The following is a 24,535-nucleotide window of genomic DNA, read 5'->3' on the forward strand; positions in this document are numbered from 1 at the left end:
TCATTTTTCTGCCTATTTTAGAGGGTGGTACTGCAGACTTTGTATGAGAGATGTACGGTGTTCTCATTAACATTACTTAGGTACCTGGAGCAATAGATATAGCCAGGTACAAATTTGCTCAGAAAGCAAGCTCATCTCTGTCATTTCAAAAAAGATGGTCATTGGGTAGGACGACCCTTGGGACAAGTGAGAATGCAGAAAATTTGGAAATGTCCACACTATCATTTAGTAAACCTATCAGGAAACACTCAGGGCCATGAATGCTTTGGCTATGCTGAGCCCTATTTCCAATGTGGGGCAGTCATCTGTAACATACGAGTGATTTGGGACATGTGTACAGAGGCTCTGCGTCACAGACATCAAAGTTCTAGCCCAGGGGACCCGGGACCTTAATGACTCACTTCAGGGTGTGGACGAAGGTGCGCCTCCTGGCCCACCTTGGCTGTTCCATAGTGCCACGCACAGACGAGGTGACAGGTAACCAGCTATGGCCCAGTGACTATGAAGAGTGAGTCATCTTTTAGGGAGCCACAGCTTCCTAGGCCCTTAGAGGGTCACAGTACTTATTGCTACAGTAATGGCACCAACACAATGGTGCCAATCAATATCCAACCACAGCCCTGAATACGTTTGATCACATTAGACCAGTTGAAGAGTAGGACCTCTCGTCAGCCATTGGCCTCAAGCACCACGGTGTGGCATGGAACGTCGGGAGTCTTGATGACTAAATACAACAGGAGCATTTAATTTGACTCTGGATTCTTAACATGCTGTGGTGAAGTGATCCTAGTGATGGTTCTGCAGGAGGGACCGGGACAAAACATGACCAGTGGGACACGAAGGAAGGGTGGTCCCATCAGAGGATGGTGGCTCCTGAGGAATGGTCACCGAGGGGTTGCTCTGCAAGGAGCCTACTCATCACCATCTAATGACATGGTTTTCTAAGGAAGGACATGTCTGTGTTGTGAGCAAGAGCAGCAAGTTGATCAGTAGTGAGAAACAAACCAGCCAACGAGAAACCGGGGAAGTAATGAGAGATACAGCCTGGAGCAGCCTGTCCAACCACAAGCCCAGGGAAGCAGAAAGGGGGACATGCTGAAGGAAGAGCGAGGGTGGACCGAGGGGCTGGGGTGGGAAGGAGGGGATCTTCCACGGCTTTGCAGGCCAGGACAGCTCAGCGCAGGGGCTACTGCAGTGTTAGCTCCTAGGGAAAGACACAGATCACACTGATTGGGTGGGCAGGTCGGTTCCAGATGTGGGGATGAGGGGGACAGGTGCAGGCCCTGCCCATCTGTGCAATGCCTAACAGCTTCTGGGCAGGGGAACTGGAAGCCAGATCTGAACTCACAGGTCTTAGAGGGCCTCTCAGTTGACATAACTGTTTAATAATGCACACAGTTCAGTCAGCGTCCCCTCTTAATTGGTTATTGCCAAATGGCATTGACCCTGCCCATATCACAGGACTCAGAGCAGATACTGGCAGGACAGCTGCCTGACTTCAGGTGAGTCCTGTCGCCTGATTGGCCTGGTACATAGGAAGAAGAAGAGTATTTCTTAAAATTCTGCATCTTCAACCTCTCCTAGGAGAACAGAAGAAGGTGGAGGGCCCAAGGGAGGAGGAGCAGTTTCATCCACATCACCAAATAAAAATTTTTAACAGAGAACTGTATTTTCAGGAGTGGTTGCTAATGGCAGCAGAAGCATCCCATCCCCTCTAAACAGAAGAAGCACCGATCCATCCTGACGTACACACGAAAACCCAGCCAAGGACGTTTCCCAAACACAATCAGCTGTTTGGAATCCATGAGGGATGCTTTTGGGGCTTATGCACATACAAAATTTATTTTTGGATTTCGCAGGAAATCAGTTGATTCATATTCCTGGCATTTACAATGTTTACCTCTTGTGGGAAAGGGGACTTTCCCTGCAGTTATATCTAGCCCACACCTTGTGCTACCCACTTTTCTCCTGTATGATGATTCTGTTTTTTAAGAATTTGTATGAAAGAACTACAGTGCACACCAGCGGAGCATTATGAACCTGCACTCAGAGGTGTTCTATAAGGAGCAGACTCCTTACCTGTCTACCCAGAACGAGCAGTGTGATGAAGAAGATAGAGAGAGACACGGAGCCCATGGTCTTCAGGTCCTTCCAAATGCCTGGTCTAGTAAAAAAAAGCAAACAAACAGCTGGCACACAGACGTCAACAAAACAACATGCACACAGGGCTTAGAATCCAAGCGCCAACAAACCTTAGAACCCCCGGTGCATGTCTGGAATCCACCCCACCAAATGCACATTTCAAATGTGTCTCCAGACCAGATGCATCAAAGTACAAAATCAAACTCAAAAAACCAACCTCCCAATTTTGAAAGCACAAAAAAGAAAAAATAATTCCAAGTTAACACAGACTCTTCCTCTTTATTCGATTTTAACAAATGTGAAAGGAAGGATGAGCAGAATGTCAATGCCATTTTCTGTCTACCTTTGGGATCAGTGTAAGTGGTATGTGGTTTCTTCAGTGCTTTCATCAGTGCTCACAGAAAGAGACGGACGCTTGAAACTGTGAACCCTGTAAGGTAGGGGACTTATTTTATACAAGCTCCTCCCACTTATGAGTCACACAGTTTCACATGACTTTCTATCTGGAGCCAGTTCTTACTGGTTTTCATATGACTTTGGATCAGAGATGGAAAGCTGTACCCTGCCTGTTGCCTTCTGGTCCAGGCAGACATTTGTCACTCATCCTGGTCACGCCCAGCCAGCGATGGACAGCACACGTGTGCTGGTGCAGGAGAGTCTGCTGCCCTTCCCAGGGGAGTCCTGCTTGGGCTGACAAGTGATTATTTCCCACATCTAACTGCAAGGAAGACTGAAAGTAGAAGGGCACCTGTCACAGAAGCAGCCTAGAGTAGGTTTAATGGAGTTCAGGCCATCGCTTCCTGCTCTGGTTGCCTGCTTTGTGATTTTTCTGGTTTCTGCATAGAGTTGGAAGGTGGATGAGGTACTAAGAGGACTTGGTGTGAAACTGAAGAGCTCAGGTGGATTGTGAGGTGGGAGAGCCTGGGGTGGGATCCTGAGCTGGGAGACCCTGGACAAACCTGTCAACACCTCAGTTTCCTCATCTGTCAAAGAGTCTTGATGCCTGTCTTAGGACTGGTGAGGGCAGCGCAGCAGATACACTAATGAACCTGACACAAGTGACGCAGAGAGGGCTCTTCAGCAGTGCCACTCCTGATGTCTAGTGTTAACTGCAGGCTGATAAGGGAAGGGGTGGGGCTGGAAGAGCTGGAGAAAAAGATGAGGACGTCTGGATTAGCAAGTCTCACGGACAGACTGAAAGAGCCACGTGCAGAGGAAGGACTCCTGTGGGAGCCAGGAGACATGATCACCCAGTGCCAGGGTGTTATGGCCTTGGAAACCCAAGAAAGGTGGTGCTTGCACCAGGGCTCGTTGCTCCCTACGGAACCTGCCACCTGCTATGGGTTGGAAGGGTCCACGCTCATCCACCAGGGGCAGGTCTCTGTCTCTGAGGGTGGCACGGGTGGCGTCTCACCAGGACCGACTTTTTGAAATGGAGCTGTTCCTCTCTGGGCCAGTGACAGTCATTTCAGCTGTGCTGTCTAAAAGCAACGCTGAACTCGGTGAATTTTAAACCCTTTCTTCTACACGCACTGCAGAGACACTACTGACTGGCTAGTGAAAGCAGTGCCCACCAACTGGCTTCCTAAAGCTGGCACTGGCTTCCAGTTCTCGTGTTGTTTCATGAGCATCACATGACTTGGGAGTTCCAAAGGGCCAGAGAAAGAAGCTATGCCATCCCCCATCCCACCTGTTACCACTAAAAGCTCAACCAAAGAGTAAAATGCTAATGTCCAGGTCGGGATTTTGCAGCAGCTTCACCCATGTAAGGAATCCAAGCTCAGCTTCCATTTGCATTCCCACACAAGGGACCAGTTGTCCCAAACATACAGAGCCAGCTCAGGTCCTCCACACTGATGGCCGGCAGAGCCGGACCCCCCTTATGCACCTTAGGACCTGAGTGGCTTTCAGTTAACACACAGAATATGTCCACAAGCCACCTGCAGTGGGGGACCCTGTCTGTGGACTCTTCACATTAATGCATTGTGAACCTTGGTTTGCAGGGAGAACCTGCCCCACCTCCCTCCCTTGATCTTGCACCTGACTTAAAGTAGTGGTGGGTGAAAGTAGGAATGTAGAGGAACCAAGAGACATGGGAAGCCTCGCCTTGCTGGTCTGGGGAGAGGATGGGAGAAAACAGACCTAAACAGGCCTCAGAAATAGCAAGACCCAAACGGCCTGCAGATCACTGGGCGTCCATGTGCAGTCACCTCTTCTGAAACTCTCTGTCCACAAGGAGGGTTCTGATGTACTTTCTAAGATTTTACTCAGATTTCTCAAAAATTTCTTTTAGTTAGCAACGGGGGCTGCTGTTGTCTACCAGAGGTCTTGTCCCCACCGAGGGCCACTCATAAGCAGATCCTGCTATGGCTCTTTAAGTCTGAGTGACAAATTCTCCATCCTTGTGGAATTATTTGTAGACTGGGTGCAGTGGGTGAGGGGGGCAGGAAGGGGGTGCACAGTGGGGATCTGGAGGAGATGACCAAGGCTCTGTGGCATCTTCCCCAAGTCCTGTCCAGCCTGCTGATCACCGCGAGTTTCCTAGGACTACTGTAACAGGACACCATGGCCGAGTGGCTCAAACCAACAGAAATGCATTGTTCGGTGGTTTTGGAGCCTGGAAGTTTGCAATCCAGGTGCCCGCAGGGCCACACTGCTCTGGAACCTGTAGGGAGCCCTGCCCCGCCTGTCCCAGCTTCTGGGCTTTGCTGGTCATCTCTGGAGCCCTTTGGCTCGCTGCTGCATCACTCCTGTGCCCACAAGGCAATTTCCCTGTGTGTCTGTCTCTTCCCATGTCTATCTTCTTGTGAGGATACCAGCCACACTGGATCGGGGGTCCCCTTCCCTCTGGCATGACCGCAGCTTAATTACATCTGCAACTACCTTATTTCCAAGTAAGTTACCTTTTGAGGAACTAGGGGTTCAAACTTCAACCTGTCTTCTTTTGGGGGGCACAATTCAACCCCCTAATCAGGTTAGCCTTTTGTATAGAAACGAGAGCCAGCTGTGCCTGAGTGCTCTGTCACCCTCATGTTTGAAGAGTAAGATCTGCTTTGGACACTGGCATGTTGGGTGCTGCCATTGCTGAGGTATGAAGTGGGGAGGAAGCAGCCAGTGTAACTGGAAGGTTCTAACTGTGATTTCCAGTAAGGGGACAGGGCAGTCACGGTGCAGCCCAGTATGCTTTCTTTCTATCTGAAAATTAGACTCCAGGGATTCAGGCTCCCAGACACGCCTGTAGCACAGGGTAATGTGCAGCTGGCTCTCTGCCTGAGGCTGGTGCAGAGCAATCTTCCTGGCCCACAAGTTTCAGGGGCCCCAAAGAGCAACATGCCCTAAGGAGCAGGCTGAAAGGGTGGAGGGACGACCCGGTGACCCAGCCGCTGACCTAAATGCAAAGAAGGCGAGTAAAACAGGACACTTGTGTTATTCTTAGGAGGAAAGCAGTCTAGCATACAGACACAAAAAGATGCGTTTACTTTTAAAACTTTGCATTTTTCTAGGTAAAATAAAATCTTTTTTTTTTTAATGGAAAGTCCCCAAACAAACCTAGTTTCTGTTGTGCTGTGATGAGCAGACAGATGGCAGTAAAATCATGTCCTTTCAGCTCATTGGAGGATAGAATTAGTCTGACCCTGGGGACACGGACCCCCAGACCCATGGTATAAAGCTGAAGCCAAGACGGGGGCACTGTCCCTGTTGCCACCCACCCTCACCCTCATCCTCAGGGTCTTTAGGGGTGTGTCTTTTGGCTTTCTATGCTATCTCTGTGCCACACCACAATCCTGACTTTGCCAATGAGAAGTGCCTGGATTCCTGGGAACCCTGATGTCAGATGATGCAGAAAGGGGGATTTTGTGTAATATGATGAAGTTTCTGCATCTGACCTGGCACAGGCTGTGGACTAACCACCTGACCAGAAGATAGGACTGTCAGGGCAAAGCAAAGCAACCCCCAGAAACATGCTGGGGTTAAAATGAATAAGGGAAAACAGAGGCAGCCCCCGGCCGTCGCTGCATCCTCAACCAGGTCTGGTTTGGGTGGGGGGCTGCTGAGATGCATGGGGTCCTTCATCACCATGGTCCCACCTGCTGTTTCAGCATCCTGATGAACTCTTGGGGCGCTCCTCCCCACCTGAGCCACCAAGGCAGTGGCAATTTCCAGGCCCACTGACAGTTGGTGATGAAGCAGAGGACAGCAGCTCAGCCAGGAACTACACACACAGAGTGCTCAGAAAGACCAAGAAATTGAGGGACAAGGTTGTAGCTTGGGGATGGGGCAGATCCTCTCAGAGTTTTCTAGACTCTTTCATGACCTGGTTGGACACAGGTTCACCAGTCTCCTATGCAAATTTCCCAGAGTGCAGCCCAATGTCCACTGCTGCAAACACAAATGCAACGAGGTCAGACTCATGCTTAGAACAGAGCCCTGGGTACGAACACAGATCAGGAAGCCATATAAGTGGGGCTGGAGAGCTGTGCTGCCCCCAGCCATGGAGACAACAGGGCTTTCTGATTAACGCAGCCATGGTTCACTTTGTGGAGCAACTGGTTCTAAGGAGAAGAGCTGTCGAAATGCGATCTGATGCCTTGGGCTGTGCAGGCACTTGGCTTCCTCGCTTGAAGAGCTGATGGCGGGAAGCAGGCACCCGGCACAGTCTGTGGGCAGAGGCTTTGCACGATCCTGCCCCCTAGTTTAAGTCAAGCAAGACAAAAGCTGAGGCCTAGAAGTCAAATCTCTGCCTGCAGAGGAATACAGTCCCAAGATGTTTTCTATTTCAGGTTGGATCAAGGGGCTAATTGCTAACGGTTGCTTTCTGAAGAAGGAAAGAAAGCTTGGTCGAATTTGAGTGCTGCTGCCAAACAGAGAAACATTTTTAGATTTTTGGAAGATGGCATGGAGTGGCAGAAACAGGCAGGATGGAGAAAGCTGATATTAAATCAGAAAGTAATTTAAAAATTTTTGATATTAACTCAAACATAGGGAGGATGTAGATTTGGACAACATTTTCATTTACAAGAGGAAAAGTTAAGAGGATTCCAGGTGCTCGGGAATACCCACCACTGTCTCAGAGGGACAGAAGTACAGTTCTCCCCTGTCCTCTCCTGGGTGTGATGAATTCCACAGTTCTTCAAGATTCAAGTTCAATATTGATTAATTCCAGGTTGGACAAAATATATCACAGTTTCTCAAGTTCTAGTCACTGGGATTTTCAAGACACAGGGAAACACAGGGAAAGGGGAATACCACACTCAAGGTCTTCACTCACAGCTCTCGATGATATATGGAGATCCCAGCATCTCCATGGCTTTCCTGGACAGGGAGATGAGGTGGAAGAGGGGTCACACAGCCATTCCCACAGGGACAGTCCTGAGATCCTGGATGTGACTGCTGCTTAAGCTTGCATCCATGTGTCCCCACAGAACATTTATTTTATTCAGCTAAAGTTCCAACACAGAGCAGGGTACTCTGCAGGGCTCCTAGTGGATCTTCTGAGGAGCTCCCCATTCTCCATGCCTTTCTAGAATTAAAAGAACATCTCCAGCCTTCTAGAAAGTCAAGCTAATGCCTGGGTCCATGTGAAATGATAACACCCATCCCCTGAGGCTTTCCAGTTCTGCAAAAACAGAAACTCATAAAAACGTGATAGCATCTTGCAGGCTCTGCAGGCAGCCCTTGTCATGGGAAGAGGAAGTGTTTTCGAGAAAAAAGTACTTCCGGCAATATCAACTGTCATTAACGTCACCATCAACCTTGAAGAGCACTCAGGGTATTTAATAGCTAAGAACTTGGGGAGAAAGTGACCTGCTATAGAAACTGGAAGCGTGAACAACTCAGTAAAATATTTTGTACTACAGACAAAATGGAAGACTGTTGAAAACACCTAGGAACTAGGAAACATCTTGTTCTGGACCTTCTGAAAACCACAAACACCCTCACCATGAGGCAGCTCATCAGAACCCTGTAGGGTAAGCACTGGGATGCTGTGGACATGACATCATGATGGATTTTTGATGGCACACCCTCTCAAAGTCATCTTATTTTCCTTCTGAAAAGTCTGATTTCCATGTTCATGAATCTGTAAAACTATCTTTGATGCCCTGTTCTGAATTATTCACTGACCTCAATCCCTGTTTCTCCTGTTTGCTTTGCTAACATTGTAGGCAAAAATGCCCTGTGGGTTTGTATTGTTTTGTTGGCTGGTTGCTGATCAATGTCAAATTTGGTCAGTAAAGGTCCCTGCCAAAGGGGCCATCGTGAACTCATACAGAACAACCATGCTTGTCCAAACTGTGATCCGTTTCTGGCACTATATTTAAGCAGAGAAGCCTTCTCCAAACTTTGTTTTGAAATTTAAAGACATCAACAAAACTGATGTGGTTCCTGAAGAGACATGTCCTCAGTGAGCTGCAGTGGGCTCTGTCTTGAGGGAAATGTGAGGAGAGGGAGTCCCTGGCCAGCACTTAGGTCCTCTGGATTGCTCAGGAGCACGTCCCACTCTCATTCATCCATTCACAGAGTTTGTTGAGCACCTCCAACATGCCAGCGTCATTGAAGTTGGCTCAGATCTTCTGTTTTGCTTGATTGGAGAGAGAGTGTTAAAGTCCTTGGCATATACATCACAGAGATGCGTGATTCACCCAGAGGACCAAGACAGAGGAGTTGCTCAGTCTTTAGTATATGTGAGCTGAGAGCCAGAAGCTCAGGGTAGGTCCACTGAGAGCACTCATTTCCGCTGAGGAGCAAGGATGCTGACCTGCCACAGCCAACCACAGGGCCCAGGCAGACCAGAGCAAGAGGCAGGAAATCAGGAGTGAGAAGGGGACATGGTGCCCAGAAATAGGACAGCAAAGAGATTGGACCAAGCGCCATGACTTCAGTGTCAGGGACTGGCCCTTGGAAAGTGAGTGCTGCTGGTTCCTTTCAGTCAGCTTCTTCTCCAAGGGCACCCCTGGGCACCATGCTAGAACAGCGGAGTTCTCTTGGAAGCACCCTGTTTTCACATCTGTGAGAGTCGTGGCGGCATCGGGACCCTAGGTTGAGGATGAGGAAACCTTTCCAACCACTTGCTGGAGGGAACATGACTTTGGTTGTGCATCGGGCATGAGTCGCTGGGCATTTTCCAATGGGCACTGAGCTGGAGGAATTGGGAGTGGGGGTCCTCCACTCCTGCTCTCCAGGGTCTTTTGTTGGTGGTGACCTTTGGGCTGACGTTAGAGAAGGTCTGTGGCTCCTGAGGCAGCATGTCCTTCTGCCATGGTGTCAGTGACATAGCCTTCCAGCAGAGGAGAGCTCTGGGATTCTGCGCCAGCTCATGCAGGCACTGCTCAGGAAGTGCCAGGAACCCTGGGGAATTAGGGACTGCAACACAGGTGCGTCCCCTGAAGAGGGTGCTGGCTTCAGTCATTAAGGGCCAAACCAAGAGAGGCCTTGGCCACCAGAGTGCTCTGAAACTCAGACTCTCCTCTTCCTCCACGGGACACTGCTCCTGCTGCTGGGGCTCCACTCAGGGATCCTGTGTCTCTTCAGGGCCTCACTTGGGTCCCCAGAAGGAATCTGTCCCCATCAAAAACTTGCTAATTTGATTTCTTCTTTTGCTTTGAATGTGAAACACATCCTAGCACTTTCAATTTAATAATGGGAACTTTAGTAGCATCATCAACAGCTTTATGCAAAGATCAGCAAGGCTACATTCATTTAGGAACAGGATACAGGCTCTCTGCACAGTAGAGATATTAAAGCATTTTTGCTTGGCACGTTAAGAATTTATAGGAAAATTTACTTCTGATTTCATTCTCATCTTGGCTGGGGAATCATAATTTTTTTTTTCATACACTTCTGCATTTTCACAATTCCACTGGCCTCAGCTTGATGACAGACCATCAGGGTTCCACAGTGGAGGGTGATGAAAATTAAATTAGGAGAAAAGAATTTGCTGCAGTGGTGCCTCTAAGGAGCTTGACCTGGGCGGAGCGTCCCTAGCGAGGGGAACCTTCTGCCCACTGGACCAGTGTCCGGGGGCCGTCAGTACAAACCTTTCTGCAGCAACACATCTATGTAAATATTTAAGGCATTCATTTGATGTTAAAGCACATAGAGAATGTGAAAAACTCGGAAAACACTTTGAAGCCAGGGTGTCCATCAGAAAACCTGACATCTGACCTAAAATGTTTGGTTATTGAGACGTGAAATAGAGAATATCACGATGAATTAAAGGTGTTCTTTTCAAGCTGGGGATTAAAACTCACCCTAAGCTGATGGAAGTACTCAGATAACAGAACTTCTCAAACCCGACTGAGTACACCTGACAGGCCATCCCTCCCCATAGGACTCTTCTTGCTGCCCTGGTCCTGAGCCTGGGAGGGTTGATGGGATCTTCTCTCCTGGAAGTCAGTTACTTAGGTATCAAAGAGTTTGATCAAAGAAGTTTCCCCTCCCCACAGCAGTTTCTCCTCACCACAGTGGTATTTTAGGAAATTATTACTGAGAAATTTAGCACTATAGCTTATGAACATAACTACTTATTTTGCAGTATTTTTGTTCTGAATTGGGGCCATTTTGCTCTCCTGGAAACATTTGGAAATTTCTAGGGACATTCGTGGTTGCCGAGTTGGAACAGAGGGATGGTGATCAGCCTCCAGTGGGTGGGTAGAGGCTGTACGTCAATGCACGGGATCAGTCCCCACATCAGAGATTATTCAGTCCCAAATGTCAGCAGATTGCTCCTAGCCATATGGTTCAGATTACAGTGCAAATCCTCACCACTTCACACTTTCTAAGTGTGTGAGATGATATGGCTTCTACGTAATCGATAGTAAAAACACTCACATCTCCCTGAACCATCCCTTCAACCAGCTTTCTTGGAGTGAGTATGAGTGACATGGCACTGCCCATCTGCAGCCAACACCCCGAGAGAGAACTAGAGACGGAGGAGGAAGACCAAGCACTCACCTCTCAAACAAGACCTGGCTGTAGTCATCCAGGACGTGGGCGTGGGTGTGCAGCAGGATGGTGTTGTAGCCCACCAACGCCACCGTCATGAGCAGCATCTTCAACTCGTAATTCACCCTCAGGAACACCGAGCAGGATATCAGCCCCAGAATGCAGCTGTATATGAAGTACTGGACAGGAGACAGGACAGACAGCCACTGAGGACCTCTCTCTACAGGGAGATGCTGACCATCGAGTTGGGGGCCAACGTCAAGCTCACGGGGTCAATTTGTGAGCTGGCTGAGATAGCAGGCACCTGTTTCTACCTCTGAGCCAGAGCCAAATGCCTGAGTACATTTGATTTTTGAAACTTACTCATTCCACAGCTTTCTGATCCAACCTGGCATGATAAATAAAAATAAGCACATACATTGCCAAACACTTTTCTTTTTTTTTAAATTTTTTTTTTAGAGAGAGAGAGAGAGAGAACTTTAATATTTATTTTTTAGTTTTCGGCGGACACAGCATCTTTGTTGGTATGTGGTGCTGAGGATCGAACCCGGGCCGCAAGCATGCCGGGCGAGCGCGCTACCGCTTGAGCCACATCCCCAGCCCCGCCAAACACTTTTCAAAAAAAATTTTTTTTTTTTTTAAATCCTACATTGAGGATATTCCACAGGCCAACATCGTTTATTTTTTTTTTAGATGAAAGTAGTTATGATGCTTTCTACATTCAGGGAATTTTTAAAAAGTATAATACATAGGATCTTTGGTGTTTGAAATTCAATAAACAAAGCAAAATGAAATTTCCCACAAGGAGTGAGAGAAATGCTGGTTTGCAACCTGGCGGTCCCCTCGTCAGTGGTCAGGAGGATCCCGAACCACTCTCTAAAGCCCTGCAGTTGCCCTGGAACCAGCAAAATAGTGAAGCTCCCAGGTGGCTCTCCTGCCCCATCTGATGGCCGAGGGGCTTATTTTGACAATTAAAGCAAAACCATTTCTTCCTCATGTCACTCTCAGGAGGGACAAAGACCCCACCTCAGCAAACTCTTGGGACCAGTAAATATGACAAAGCAGTTCAGAACAGGACCTTCCCGGGGAGAGCTATTTTGTTAGAACCTGGGGCTCTTTGTAAGTTTTGACTTTTAAAGGAATTCTATCATTAAAGTACACTTGGAAGCCACTGTTGTACTCAAAGTTTTCAACCAGTGTCACCGAATCGAATGAGAAGGAAGAACACGTGACCACTGTTTTGTAAAGTGTATGTATATCAACGGGCACATGTGGGTTTTGGAAGGACTGGGGGGTTGGAACAGGTCCCCTCAGGATCCCTCATTTGGAATATGTGTCAATGCCTATAAATAATGTTCAAGATCTCACTTTTTAAAATTCATTCCTAGGCTTTGGGAAAGTACCCACATTTCAGGAACACCTCCTAAAATATTTATGCTAATGACAAGCAGTAGTCCAATTTCTAATAACTAGTTTTAATAACTTTCAAGGATTCTCAGAGCTATGCAAAATGTGGTCCGTCGTTACAGGTAGTTTGGGAAGCTACAGACAGCCAAGAGGGATGCGTGGAGAGAAAGAAGGTGAGGCCGGAGCCCTCCAGACCAGCTGTCCCATCCACATCATTCAACCCACCAGGAAGAATGCTCAGTGGTGGAGAGTTCTGGCAGCTGGCCACTGAACTGACTCTTCTTAGGATATACTTACCAGTAACCTGACTACTAGTCATGTTTACCACTTTTGATGTAATTGATGAAATCAGCTTTTGTTTTATGTCAAGTAATAGTTGCTTTGTCTCAGGGATTTACTGATGTCTATGGTCCTCCATTTCCTCATCTGCAAAATGGGAATTCAAATAATATCTACTTCATGAGGCAGTTTATTGGAGGAGATAGCATTGTACATAAATAATGCCCGCTGTGGTGTGAAAAGCTTATATGACAAAGATCCTTTATGGGTAATTGCATTTGGCATTTTAAAATGACCTTTCCTCCCTGCTGTGGAAACAATACATTTGATGTTAAAGAAGGGCATAAGAAAATGAGGGTTTTTTGTTTGTCTTTCTAGTCTTTTTTTTTGCTACTAATAATAATCAGGGTTATTATGTTAGAAAGTGATGATCATGCTATTTGGAAGTTTTACATAGTAATTTTCAATTAATAATTTTCCATAAGTACATATATTTTTATGTTACTAAATATTTTTACAACCTCTATCATAAAGGCTGAGTAAACTTTACAGTGTGGTTGTAACAAAATTTATTTAAAAATTGCTTTTAGTAACTTTTGAGGTGTTTTCCCTGCTTTTTGTGGCAAATGTTATATGAACATCTTGACAAACACCTCTGTGGGTGAACCTTCCCGTCTTTGAGACTAATTTCCAATGTTCGTGTTGCAAGGCAAAGAGTCTACCTGTGTCTATGCTTTCCTGGTGGCCTATAGTTGGCATTAAGAAGAGCCATGTCACTTTTTGCCGCCCCCAGCTGGGAAGGGAACTCCTCTCCGCTCACCTGCCAACCTTAGGCATGATGTAACGTGGGTTTGAGAGAAAGGACTGTGTGGTGCACACCACAGATGGCTTTGTGGTGTCCCCGGAGACCTCTCAAGGAGGGAGCCAAAGTGCTTCCAGGCTCCTCTGGGACTCTGAGCTCCTGAGTTAATCCTGAAGGTGTGCAGCAGGATGGTGTTGTAGCCCTGTGGACAGACAGCCCCTGTGGACAGGTGCCCCCCTGGCAGAGCTGACCAGAATCTGCTTTCTGGGGACTTGAGGTGGAAGGAGGGAAGCCTGCTTACTAAATCCTACCGAGATTTTCAATTACTCTACCGTGCACTTTGTTCATCTCTTTCCAGGTTAAGCCATGCTGCCCTTCCCATCTTGGGTTCGTAATTATTTATTCCAATTGCAAAGATAATAGACGAACCTCAGTGAAATTCCTAGTGATGGTCTTATTCCTTTAATGATGGTGAGCTGTTCTACCCAAACATATCAGAGAGACTTTTAAAAATCGTTCTTGCCAGCTATACTTTCTTTTCTATAAAAAATGCATTTTTACTTTAAACTTTCAAACTTAAATTGCCATGTGAATGCTGGGAAGAACTACTTGGCATTCTCTCCCCACTGGGCTGTGGATCATGTGGATGTCACCGGGTCCAGGAGGAGGAGGCAAACCATACAGGAAATATTTATACTTGTATATTTGCAGATGCTCCCAGTTGCCCCCTGGGGATTACAACCAGAACACCCTCGTGGTGAATTCTGTCTCTTACTTGTCACGCAACTTAAGTAGAAAAAACAAGGTCTTGGATCCAGACCAGGGCTTGCGATGACACTCAATTGGAAGACAGGACCCCTTGGACAAGGGATGAAGCGATGGTTCCCCTCCTCCCAAACCCTGGGGACATTGCTGCCAGACCTTGGTCATCTTGCCCGTGGACAGCCTCAGCTTCAGGAACCTCAAATAACATCAGAGGCCAATGTTTTTGGTACCAGAGCTGTGGGATTCCTAGGAACTTAAAATGACGAGAAAAGGGGTGAAAGCAAACTATCAAGGAGAACATCAGTGAAGGAAGAATGGAGGGATCTATTGTCACAGCTAATGGAGTTGAAACCAGTGGCAGGTGACTTTGGAAGTACATGTATCCTCTTATCAGTTTCAGTCTCCAAGAGTCCATTGGCATTCTCAAAATTGACGGTGGAGACAGAAGTTAATGGGAAGACCCTGAGCTACTACTAGATGGTGATTCAGAAAATGAAGAGAGGGGTCTAAATTTGTTTTCTAAATAAAATCATGAAATAAAGAAATTAAGTAATAAGTGACTGATTTAACTTTTTTCCACTAGAAAAATTTATGTCTTTGAAAGTTTGGCATTTCAGTCTAGTTCCTTTGTGACATTAGTCAAAAAGAGTCAGCAAGAATTATTTGAGGACAGAATCACAGGAAAGGCAGAAGTGGGAGGTGTGGACTCCATCCCCACAGCATTTGGGGGGCAACATGAATGCACTGGACTGTTCAGCAAAGCCCATGAGCAACACACCCAGAAACTCAGCTACACATCCGTGGATGCCCAGGGCAGGTGCATGCTGGACAAACTGGGCGGGCAGGAGAAGGAAGACCACCGGGTTGGCAGCAGTACCATGAGACACCTGGGGTTTCACACATGGGCTGGGACGCCAGTGACCACTGTATCTGTAAACTCAGGACCCCCTCCACAACCCCAGGGGGTGAAGTTGAGAAAGGAGCAAAGTCCAGGCCAGACCTCTGCTGACATATAACTGTCCAGACTGACAGCACATAAGGAAATGACATGAAGAGTGACAAGTGCCACTTTCTTACCGGCAGGAAAAATAAGCTTTGTGCACGCAGAATTGCTGCCTGGTTGTTTGAGGCAGGAAAACTTGAGTTTGACACGTTGGCGGTGGGGAGGATTGTTTCCTCGGAGTTGCTCAAGAAAAACTGCAGAGAGAAAGGTGTTTTCAATGAGTTAGTGCAAATGAGATTTAAAACTTATCAGGTGGGTGCTGCTTATGAGCAGCTGTGTCCTTATGTGCGGGAATAGGATGGCTCATAGGACCGTGTCTCTGTACCGGAAACACTTACATCGCCCGTCCTGTTTGAAGCCTTGGGAATTTCTATCCAGTAACTAAATAACTGTTGTGCTGCACATTCAATAGAGCATGCCAGGGCTCCAGGATTGATACCAAAGAAAACAGAAGCATCTGTATGAAATATTAAATAAATGCACAGAGCCTGGGACAGAGGGCTTGTCTAGCTGGCACGGCCATGTGTGTGACATTCTGCTTTCCAAGACAGCCAGAGCCTCAGGAACAAGTCTCTTGCAGTAACTGTGCCTTCTTGGCTCACATACTAAGTGAGTCAATAGAGTTCTGTGGGTTTTGATTTCAAAAAACAAAATTAGCCTGGTGTAGTGGCCCATGACTATAACTTCAGCAACTTGGGAGGCCGAGACAAGAGGATTACAAGTTTAAAACCAGCCTCAGCAGCTTAGACAGACCCTAAGCAACTTAGAGATCCTGTCTTAAAATAAAAACATAAATAAAATAAAAAGGACTGGGGATGTGGCTCAGTGGTTGGATGCCCCAATATTAAAAAAAAAAAAAGAAAAAGAAAAAGAAAGAAAGAAAGAAGAAAATTAACGCTATGGACAAAAGGTGATCATATTTCCATGCACTGTTTGTGAGCATCTGGGTAAGGCATCACAAATCCGAGAGGATGGATATTCTCAGGGAGAATAAAAAGGAATCCTGAGAAGACAGTGAGCTCTTGTGTCATGTGGTCACTAACAGCACCCAGAAGGCTGTGGTGGCCTGTTGGCTAGGCTGGAAGGACTCAGCCTCTCCTCCCTCTCTCACCCCTACCAGTCTCTCTCCTAGACCAGGTGACCCAGGGTCACCTGCTGTAATGTGGCTGAGTGTCAGAGGAATGTTCTGGAAAGATAAACCAGAGCGCTGTGACTTGGGCCATGTTCACCTGGCTGGAAGAAATCCATCTCCTCTGTGAATCTAGGCAGTGGTTCTGCAAAGGCTAAGCATTCATACTCGAAGTTGGAAAATAAAACTTCCCTGAATTATTTCCAGTGGCTTTTGTCAACTGATGTATCTCCTTTGATGGCACAGATACTGGCCAACACCTGAGCTCACGTAGGGAGACACGAAGGTGTTTATTCGTATGTTCTTGGGGACAAGACTCTTCTCTCCCGGGACTAACACTAGATATAGCACTTTTTCATTTGGTAAGGCTTAGGAAAACGTTAATTTAAAAATCAAAGAGATGTAGTAGATTTCTTTATTTAAAGAATCTACATCAAGTATCACAACCCATAGTAGAACTGCACATGTGCCAATTCAAATATATCAGAAAAAAATGAATGGAATAATTGCTTGGCAAATATTGGGCTTTAAAATGTTATAGCTTTAGATTTAATATGACCAAAATTCTGTGACAGCAAAGAATCAAGAAATGACAAATAACAATAGACTGTTTAACTTGGTGGATGACCACCAGCTTAGTTTTAGGCAGAGTCTTAAAATGATTAAAAAACCTTCTTGATGTAATTGCCCCAAAACAGAATCTAAAGAAGTAAGAAGAGGTGTGAAGTCGTTGCTGTGGGAGGAGAGAGATGCTTTGGGCAAGCGTTTCATGGGCACCTAATAACAGGGAATTTGGTCTCTCTGAGCACGAAGGCCTCATCGGCCCCTCGGCTGCCTCTTTCCAGCGTTCCTCAAGCATCCCTAAGCCAAGAGACCTCTAACCCCATTCTGAGTTGACCCTCTCCACTGGCTCCACACGGGGAGGGGGAGCCTCGGCATCAGCACTACCTGCGGCTCCTCGCTGCAGCCTTTGCACGTGTTCGGTCCTGATGGTGGTTGGGAAAGTGAGACTGTCATCCAGAACAAGACACCCTCTTCAGTGCTAACAGCACTGTGTCTACTTTACTTCTGAATTTTACATTTCCCAGGCAATTAAAATCTTCTTAAGACCATGTTTTTCAGAGCATGTCCAGTGTCAGCACACGATTTGGTACGGCACCTTAAGCCTGATGGTACTGTGCCTGCCTTCTGCATACAATCTGAAGTTCAGTGGCATTTCCCGTGACCTCAGCTGACCCCTTGTCTGTGAGGCTCGCAAATTCATGAAATGTTTACGTAAAATACATTTCTTAGGAGTTTGTCAGAAGAAATTGCCTAATGATAAGGGCAGTCCCAGGGTGGTAGTGTCAAGCATCAGAGCAAGCCCTGGCAGGCTGTCTAGCTCACACATGTGCTATGAACTCAAGTTCAACACCAGGCACCTGCAACTTGATATCAAGAACCTATATTAAAAAGAAGGTGGGCAGCTAATTGGTTATTCTCCACTTTTTATTGAGATATTTGATATCAAACAGATGAACATCAGATGTTGAAAAAAATCCTGATAAAATCCCACCATCTATTTTATATGAAACTTGACCTGTCCTCTCAATATCAGTGCATAATGAAATTTTAAAAGCTGGTCCTCCGAACACACTGCTCTTATTGGCTCTGACTCTCACAAGGGCTGTTAAAATGCAGGCTCAAAAAAAAAAGTAGTTATTAAAAATGGATGAAAAGTCTCAATGTGAAGGGGCCCAGCTCCATAGTCAACGAGAGAGGGAAGTCATGGGCAGCTTCAGGCCGTCTCAAATTATCCCCAAGTGTCTCCCTCTGAGGCAAACAGGGTAATGGCAGAAGATGCTGGAGAAGCTGTTAATAAGGGCGGGGCGGTGTGCCCTCATCGGGAGAAATGCAGGAGACTGAGGCTCACGATTGTGGAGGGGCTGGGGCCTCAATAAGAAGCCAAGGCCTTGAGCAGAGCATGCTGTGAGACGAGCCATGCACAAGTACAGTTCCCCTGCGAGCCCACCCGTAGGGGGTACCGGACCAGCAAACTCATGGGGACAGAAAGTGGAACGCTGGTTACCAGGGATGGGGAGGGAGGAATGGCGGTGCTTCGTGGGACACAGTTGCCTCTTGGGGTGATGCACGAGTCTGGTGGTGGATAGTGGTGACCACTGCACCGAGTTGCCTATGTCCTGATGCCACTGAGTCTCCTGCTGTCAGAGTTACGGGATACGTTTTATGTCAGACGTGTTATTACACAAGAAAGAATAGCAAACATTAAGGGCAGACAAAAGGGAAAAAAAAAAACAAAGTTCCTTGCTTTGTCCCTAAGAGAAACTTAGGAGTTTTGCTGGCCCCAGGGGAGGTGTCCACTTTCCCAGGTGAGAAGGGGTGAGGGGCAAGACCACTCCCTGGTACGGCACCTGTGGGGGTGCCTTCTAACCTGCCGGCTCTGCTCCCATGATCTGAAGCTGGTGGGCACCATCCAGTGGGGAGTGTGGCCAGGAGGCTGGGTCCACCTCTGCCCTCCAGCTCAGCAGCAGGGGACCGGAGGAGCTGAGGGCATTTCCTTGTAAACCGTTTGATGTGATCAAAGGCACAGCCCCAGGGACAAGCTCTTCTGTGATTAATAAATTATAAGTTGGCACTACTACTAGGTAGAATTACTTCCTTCCCATAGCTAATGTCAGCTTCCATGCCATTTTATGATTTTGCTTTGACATAAATACTAGAGCCCTGCATGGACCAGAGCCATTGATCTGGGTGCACCAGGTGCCAATAAAAATGGCCACTGGTCCCCTTCCCTCCGCATGGAAGGACGGGACGGGATAGAAAGCCATTTCCTTGCCCCAGAGAAGGTTGCTCAGTGTGGGTGGCTCTGCCCCGAAAGCACCACCATTCCTCTCTCCCCGTCCCTGGTAACTTCCTCTCAAAGCCTCTGTCACCCTGTGCGCGTGTCTTCAGCGGACTCCTCCACTTCCCGTGGCAATGCACCCTGCTCTCTGTGAGGAAGGACACCAGTGGGAGACTTCCTTCTGGTGCTGAAGACAAAACTCTCTCTAGAAGTATCCAGGTGCTGCAGAGAGGTCTCCTAAGTGCTGTGCTTGTCAAACATTCACAGACAGCCACTAAATTACCATCTAGTATTACCAATTACCCACATGACATGTGGTCAGCTTCCAAATCAGATGTTTCCTAGTTGAATTCTCCTAAAAAAATTACCTAATTTTTAATAACTAAAATTATTACCTAATAACTCTGAGTTTGGATTTTACACAAAAGGCAACGGTTTCTTTTTCAGAAGGTTGGGTACTTACCTTTTCACTCACTCATTACTAATTCAATCACTCACTTAGAAACTAATGAGTGACTACTCCTTACAGGGAATTCTCTTCTTAGGATGTTTGGAAATATGAAGAAAACAAAGACCTCCTAAAGAGACACCTTTCCATGCAGATGTCATGTCACATGGCTTATTGCGACAACACGCTGCTACTGGCCAGTGAAGGTGAACTCTCAGGAAGCACATTGACGGGCACAGGTGAGCACGGGTGGGAGACGAGGAGGTTGATGATAAAGGCATTGCAGCAGACACTCAGTTCTGAGTGGAAAGGACACACAACTTTCTGGCTGCAAAAACCGCTCAGAATTCCTGCCAGTGCACCCTGCTATCCTTCAAGAGTGCTGTTTCCCTGCCCCTTCTTGTTGAGTTCATCTTGGACTCAGCTGGCGCCTGCTGCTTAATCTACAAAACTGCTCTGAGCTGACTGTGCTTCCCGGGAGCCCATCTCAGGGCAGCACTAATGCACAACACTCCACAGGCTGAGCGTGGGGAACCTGCTGTGGGAACACTCGGGTTTCAGGTCTCTAGCCGAGGCTCTTGCCTACCTACCTCTCTGCCCACGACCCCATGACATCCTCAGGGTAGAGGAGGGCAAGACGCAGATCCTCCTGATGGAGAGGATGGAGAGACCATTCCACTCCTGTGCTGGGGCTCCAGGCACTGGCCTCACCTGAATCTCCAGGTGTCTGGGGGCAACCGTGTGCCCTGTTTCAGGGGCTGAATGCGGACTCCATGTGAGGACCCAGGGCCAACCTCCACTTCCTCAGCCCTATTTTTCACTACTCTTTCTGCAAGTTTCTGCTCTTGTTCTAGACCCAAGGGCCATCTCTCCTCATTTGTTGCCCACCTTCTCTTGGCCCCACCTGCTCAGGTCCCTCTGGTGAACTCCTTGTGCCTCAGAACTCAGCCAGCAGGCCTGCTCTGCCTTCCTGCCACCTCTATGTGCCTCAGTGGCTGCCTCTGGTGTTCATCGGGATGATTCCTAAACAGGTCCACCAGTGGGCTGTCTCTGGACCCACCCTGAGCTCCTTGAAGGTAGAGCATGCCTTGGGCGCTGAGCTCCAGCAGTGGCCCTGGGCCACACTTACACATTTAAATGCAGAAAGAATCTTTTTTATTTTGCAATGACTGCTTTCTCCTTTACGAAAACGACATTATTATTAAATTATATGTGCTCTGTTACCTCAACCTAATGCTATGCTTCTGAGAGTCAAGAACTCGTATTCTCGTGCTCTTCTGCTTTTCCAAGCACTTGCAAAATATCAAGGACCCTTCTGGGTGATGGTGATGATGATGATGATGATGAAGGAATAATAAGAAGGATGTGTCCCCAAGCACACTCACGCCTGAGTGCCATCTTGGGGTAGACACCAGTAATGGTGATACAGGTATAGGAAGAGTGGCCACCGGTTCCACTTGATACAATGCCCAGCATTGACTTAAGCATGGAGAGAACTCAGCTCACTTCAGCCTTAGGACCACCTGGTGGATAAATCCTGGCTGTCACTTTCCAGAAGTGGAAACAGAGCCTGTGACACTTAAGGGAAATCTTTCCAAAGCTCACAGCATAAGTCAGGAGCTGGGTTTGAAATCAGCCCTCCAAAGTCCTGGGCAGGACACTCGTCTGCTGTACCCTCTTAGTTTGATGGTCCTACAGCACTTCCTTGTGACTTCTGTGCTCTGCCAAGCAGTCACCAGGAGCATGGACACGGGTACTACCCTATGAAGCCACCGTCTCTCTCCAGGTCACTTGTGGAAACCTTCTTCTCCTTGGAGAAATTTGCTGCAGCTGATAGACACTGAATTTAATAGGCAGGAAGCCATGGATGTCACCAAAGGAGTAACAGTAATGGGTGTCACCAAAGGACTGCACCAGGACAGGCCATGAAAGGCAAGAATTCCCGGCCTGGTACGAGCCCTACATGGCCCCAGCCCTGGGGCTTACCATGTTGAACACGGCCATGGTGAGTATGATGGCCGTGGTGATGACCGTGAGGGAGATCCGCGGCCAGGGGCGGTTGGCGATGATGCCTGACGACTTCCAGAGCCACAGGAGAGAGGCAGAGGCTTTTTTGCTGCATTGCTGAGAAGAGAGGAAGGAAAGGAAATGCACAGCGGTTTAGTGGGTCCTCGAGAGGTTATTAATGATGGGGTCTAAAACCACAAGGAGGATCAGCACCATCCGCAAATTGAACAAGCACATCCCACCCTCCCCTGGGGACCCCCACCAAGCCACACTGAAATAAAATCATGTCGGTATCACGGTTACACATGAAGAACAAACGGCATTTCTAAGACAAAGTATGAGGGGCCTGTATGCCTTTTAAAATAAACCTGAAGTTATGTTTTTAAGTAATTCTGTTGGCAGGAGAAACACATCAGTTAATTAAACCACTCTGGGGATGTGCAGGATCTCATCTGAAATGGTTATTATAAATTCAGCTGATTTGTGTAGAAAACAGATGAACATATCTCCCACCCCTTTTACTGCTGCAATGGCAGACTGTAAGGATACAACCAGACCACAAAATTGACCAAATTATATTGTTATATTTGTGTGTATGTATGAATATGTACAAATGAATGCATTATGCATGATTATAAGACACCAATAAAAATATGGAAAAGAGCCCAGTGCAGTGTCACATGCTGTAATCCCAGTTGCTTGGGAGGCTGCGGCAAGAGGACCACAAGTTCCAAGCCAGTCTCAGCAATTTAGCAAGGCCACATTTCAAAATAAAATATAAAAAGGGCTGGGGATGTGGCTCAGTGGTTAAGTACCCCCTGGCTTCAATCCCTGGTACAAAAATGTATGTGTTTGTAAATACAAAAAAGAAAACATAAAGGAAAATACAAACAGACCACAGGCTTAGTTTGGTGTCTAAACCTACAAAGATGGTGCCCAGTGGCATGGCCAGGCTGGCTTCACCTCGTCCTGTCTGCCAATCTGTCTTCCACACAGAGAAATTCTTTTCAAAAAATTTCTAGACAATTTTTAATCATGTGGAGAAACACATTATTAAATTCACTCTCTAGATCACTTTAAAGTGAAGAAATATTAACTATGTTCCCACCACAGAGCGGCAGATCTAGCTTTTCATCTTGCAAAACTGAAACTCTGCACCTATCAGTCAAGAACTCCCCGTCTCTTCCTCCTCCCTCCCTGGCAACTGCCCTTCCATTCATGTTTCCATGACTTTGGCCACTGGAGAGACCTCCTGTGAGTAGACTCACGTCATCTGTGTCCTTGAGAGCTGACTTTCCCACTAGCATGTGCCCTCAAAGTTCCTCAGACTGTACTGTCCATGACGATTTCCTTATTCTATTTGACGGAATAAACTTCTGCTGAGCGTCCACCGCTTCTTGCTTACCCACTCACCCTCTGAAGGACAGACGGACTGTGGGCTGCTTCCCCCTGCCGGCTGGGTAGGCGTGGCTGCAGGAGCAGCTTGCTGAGTGCAAGAAGGATGGAGTCCTTTCAGAATGACATCCAGGTCCCTCACCACTTACTGTGGCTCTAGTGATGAGCTCACCTCACCCGAGGGCCACCTTCCCAGGGCGCACCCTTGGGACCAGGTGACAGGGTAGATGCATAGTCCCCCCAGGTGTGGCTGACGAATGTGCTGCAGGCAGGGGGTTTATGTGTCATGTGGAAGGACAAGCACCCTCACACTCTCCAGGGATCATCCACATTCTAACCATTCTGCTAAAGAGACAGTGGACCAAGACTACGTGAGGAAGACTCAAGACGATGACCCAAGACGGGAAACACAAAAAGGTAATGATTTAAAAAAAAAAAATCACAAGTAAAGAAATCATGCCCTTGGACCTGCTCCGTTAACCCAGTGGTGGGCCTGGTGAGACAGCAGTAAAACTCAACTGAAAGTCCTTCTGAACATCACTAGTACACATCCCTTTACTCTCTGCCTCTTACATTTTCTTTCTGAATCATTCCTAAAAACATTGTTGATAATGGACTTAATGTACCAATAAAAAGGAAAAAAAATCGAAAACAGACTTGTCCACACGGTTTTTAGGAATGATTCAGAAAGAAAATGCAAAAGAGGCAGAGAGTAAAGGGATGTTTACTACAGGGACACAGCCACACCAATGTTTATAGCAGCTCAATTCACAACGGCTGAACTGTGGAACCAACCTAGATGCCCTTCAGTAGATGAATGGATAGGGAAACTGCGGTACAAATACGCAATGGAATATTACTCAACCTTAAAGAAGAATGAACTATGGCATTTTCAGGTAGATGGATGGAACTATAATAGAACATCATGCTAAGTGAAGTAAGCCAATCCCCCCAAACCAAAGGCCAAGTGTTTTCTCTTATAAGCAGACGCTGATCCATCGTGAGAGGCAGTAGGGAAGATGAAGGAACTTTGGATTGTGTAGAGGGGAGTGAGGGGAGGGGTGGGCAGTGGGGAGGGGAAGGACGAATGGGACAGACATTAGTACCCTGTACACACGTCTGATTACACTATTGGTGTGGCTCTGCACACGTACAGCCAGAGGAATGAGAAGTTGTGCTCCATTTGTGTATAAAGTGTAAAAATGCATTCCACTGTCATGTATGACTAATTAGAACAAATTCAAAAGAGAAATGGAAGGGAGACCAGTGGAATAGAATAAGGGGATCGGGGGAGGGAGGGGAAGAAAGGGGAGATACTGGGGAATGAACTTGGTCAAATTTTACTGTTTTATTGTGTGCATGTATGAACACAG

General features: G+C 47.2%; 1 protein-coding gene across 2 annotated transcripts in view; it reads right to left on the reverse strand.

Moving 5' to 3' along the window:
• ADCY2 (adenylate cyclase 2) overlaps positions 1-24,535 on the reverse strand; it is a 380,789-nt gene that overhangs the window by 38,288 nt on the left and 317,966 nt on the right. For both annotated transcript variants that reach the window (XR_014021747.1, XM_081292584.1), the window contains exons 16-19: positions 21,747-21,884; positions 15,416-15,535; positions 11,095-11,264; positions 2,080-2,164 (exon numbers count right to left, since the gene is read on the reverse strand). Coding sequence is in view for 1 of the 2 variants with exons in the window: in XM_081292584.1 (XP_081148710.1) it covers positions 2,080-2,164; positions 11,095-11,264; positions 15,416-15,535; positions 21,747-21,884 (513 nt within the window). In the remaining variant the exon portion in view is untranslated. The remainder of the gene's footprint in view (positions 1-2,079; positions 2,165-11,094; positions 11,265-15,415; positions 15,536-21,746; positions 21,885-24,535) is intronic.

Source organism: Spermophilus citellus (genome assembly GCF_964194105.1).
Source record: "Spermophilus citellus genome assembly, chromosome: 1".
NCBI lineage: Eukaryota > Metazoa > Chordata > Mammalia > Rodentia > Sciuridae > Spermophilus > Spermophilus citellus.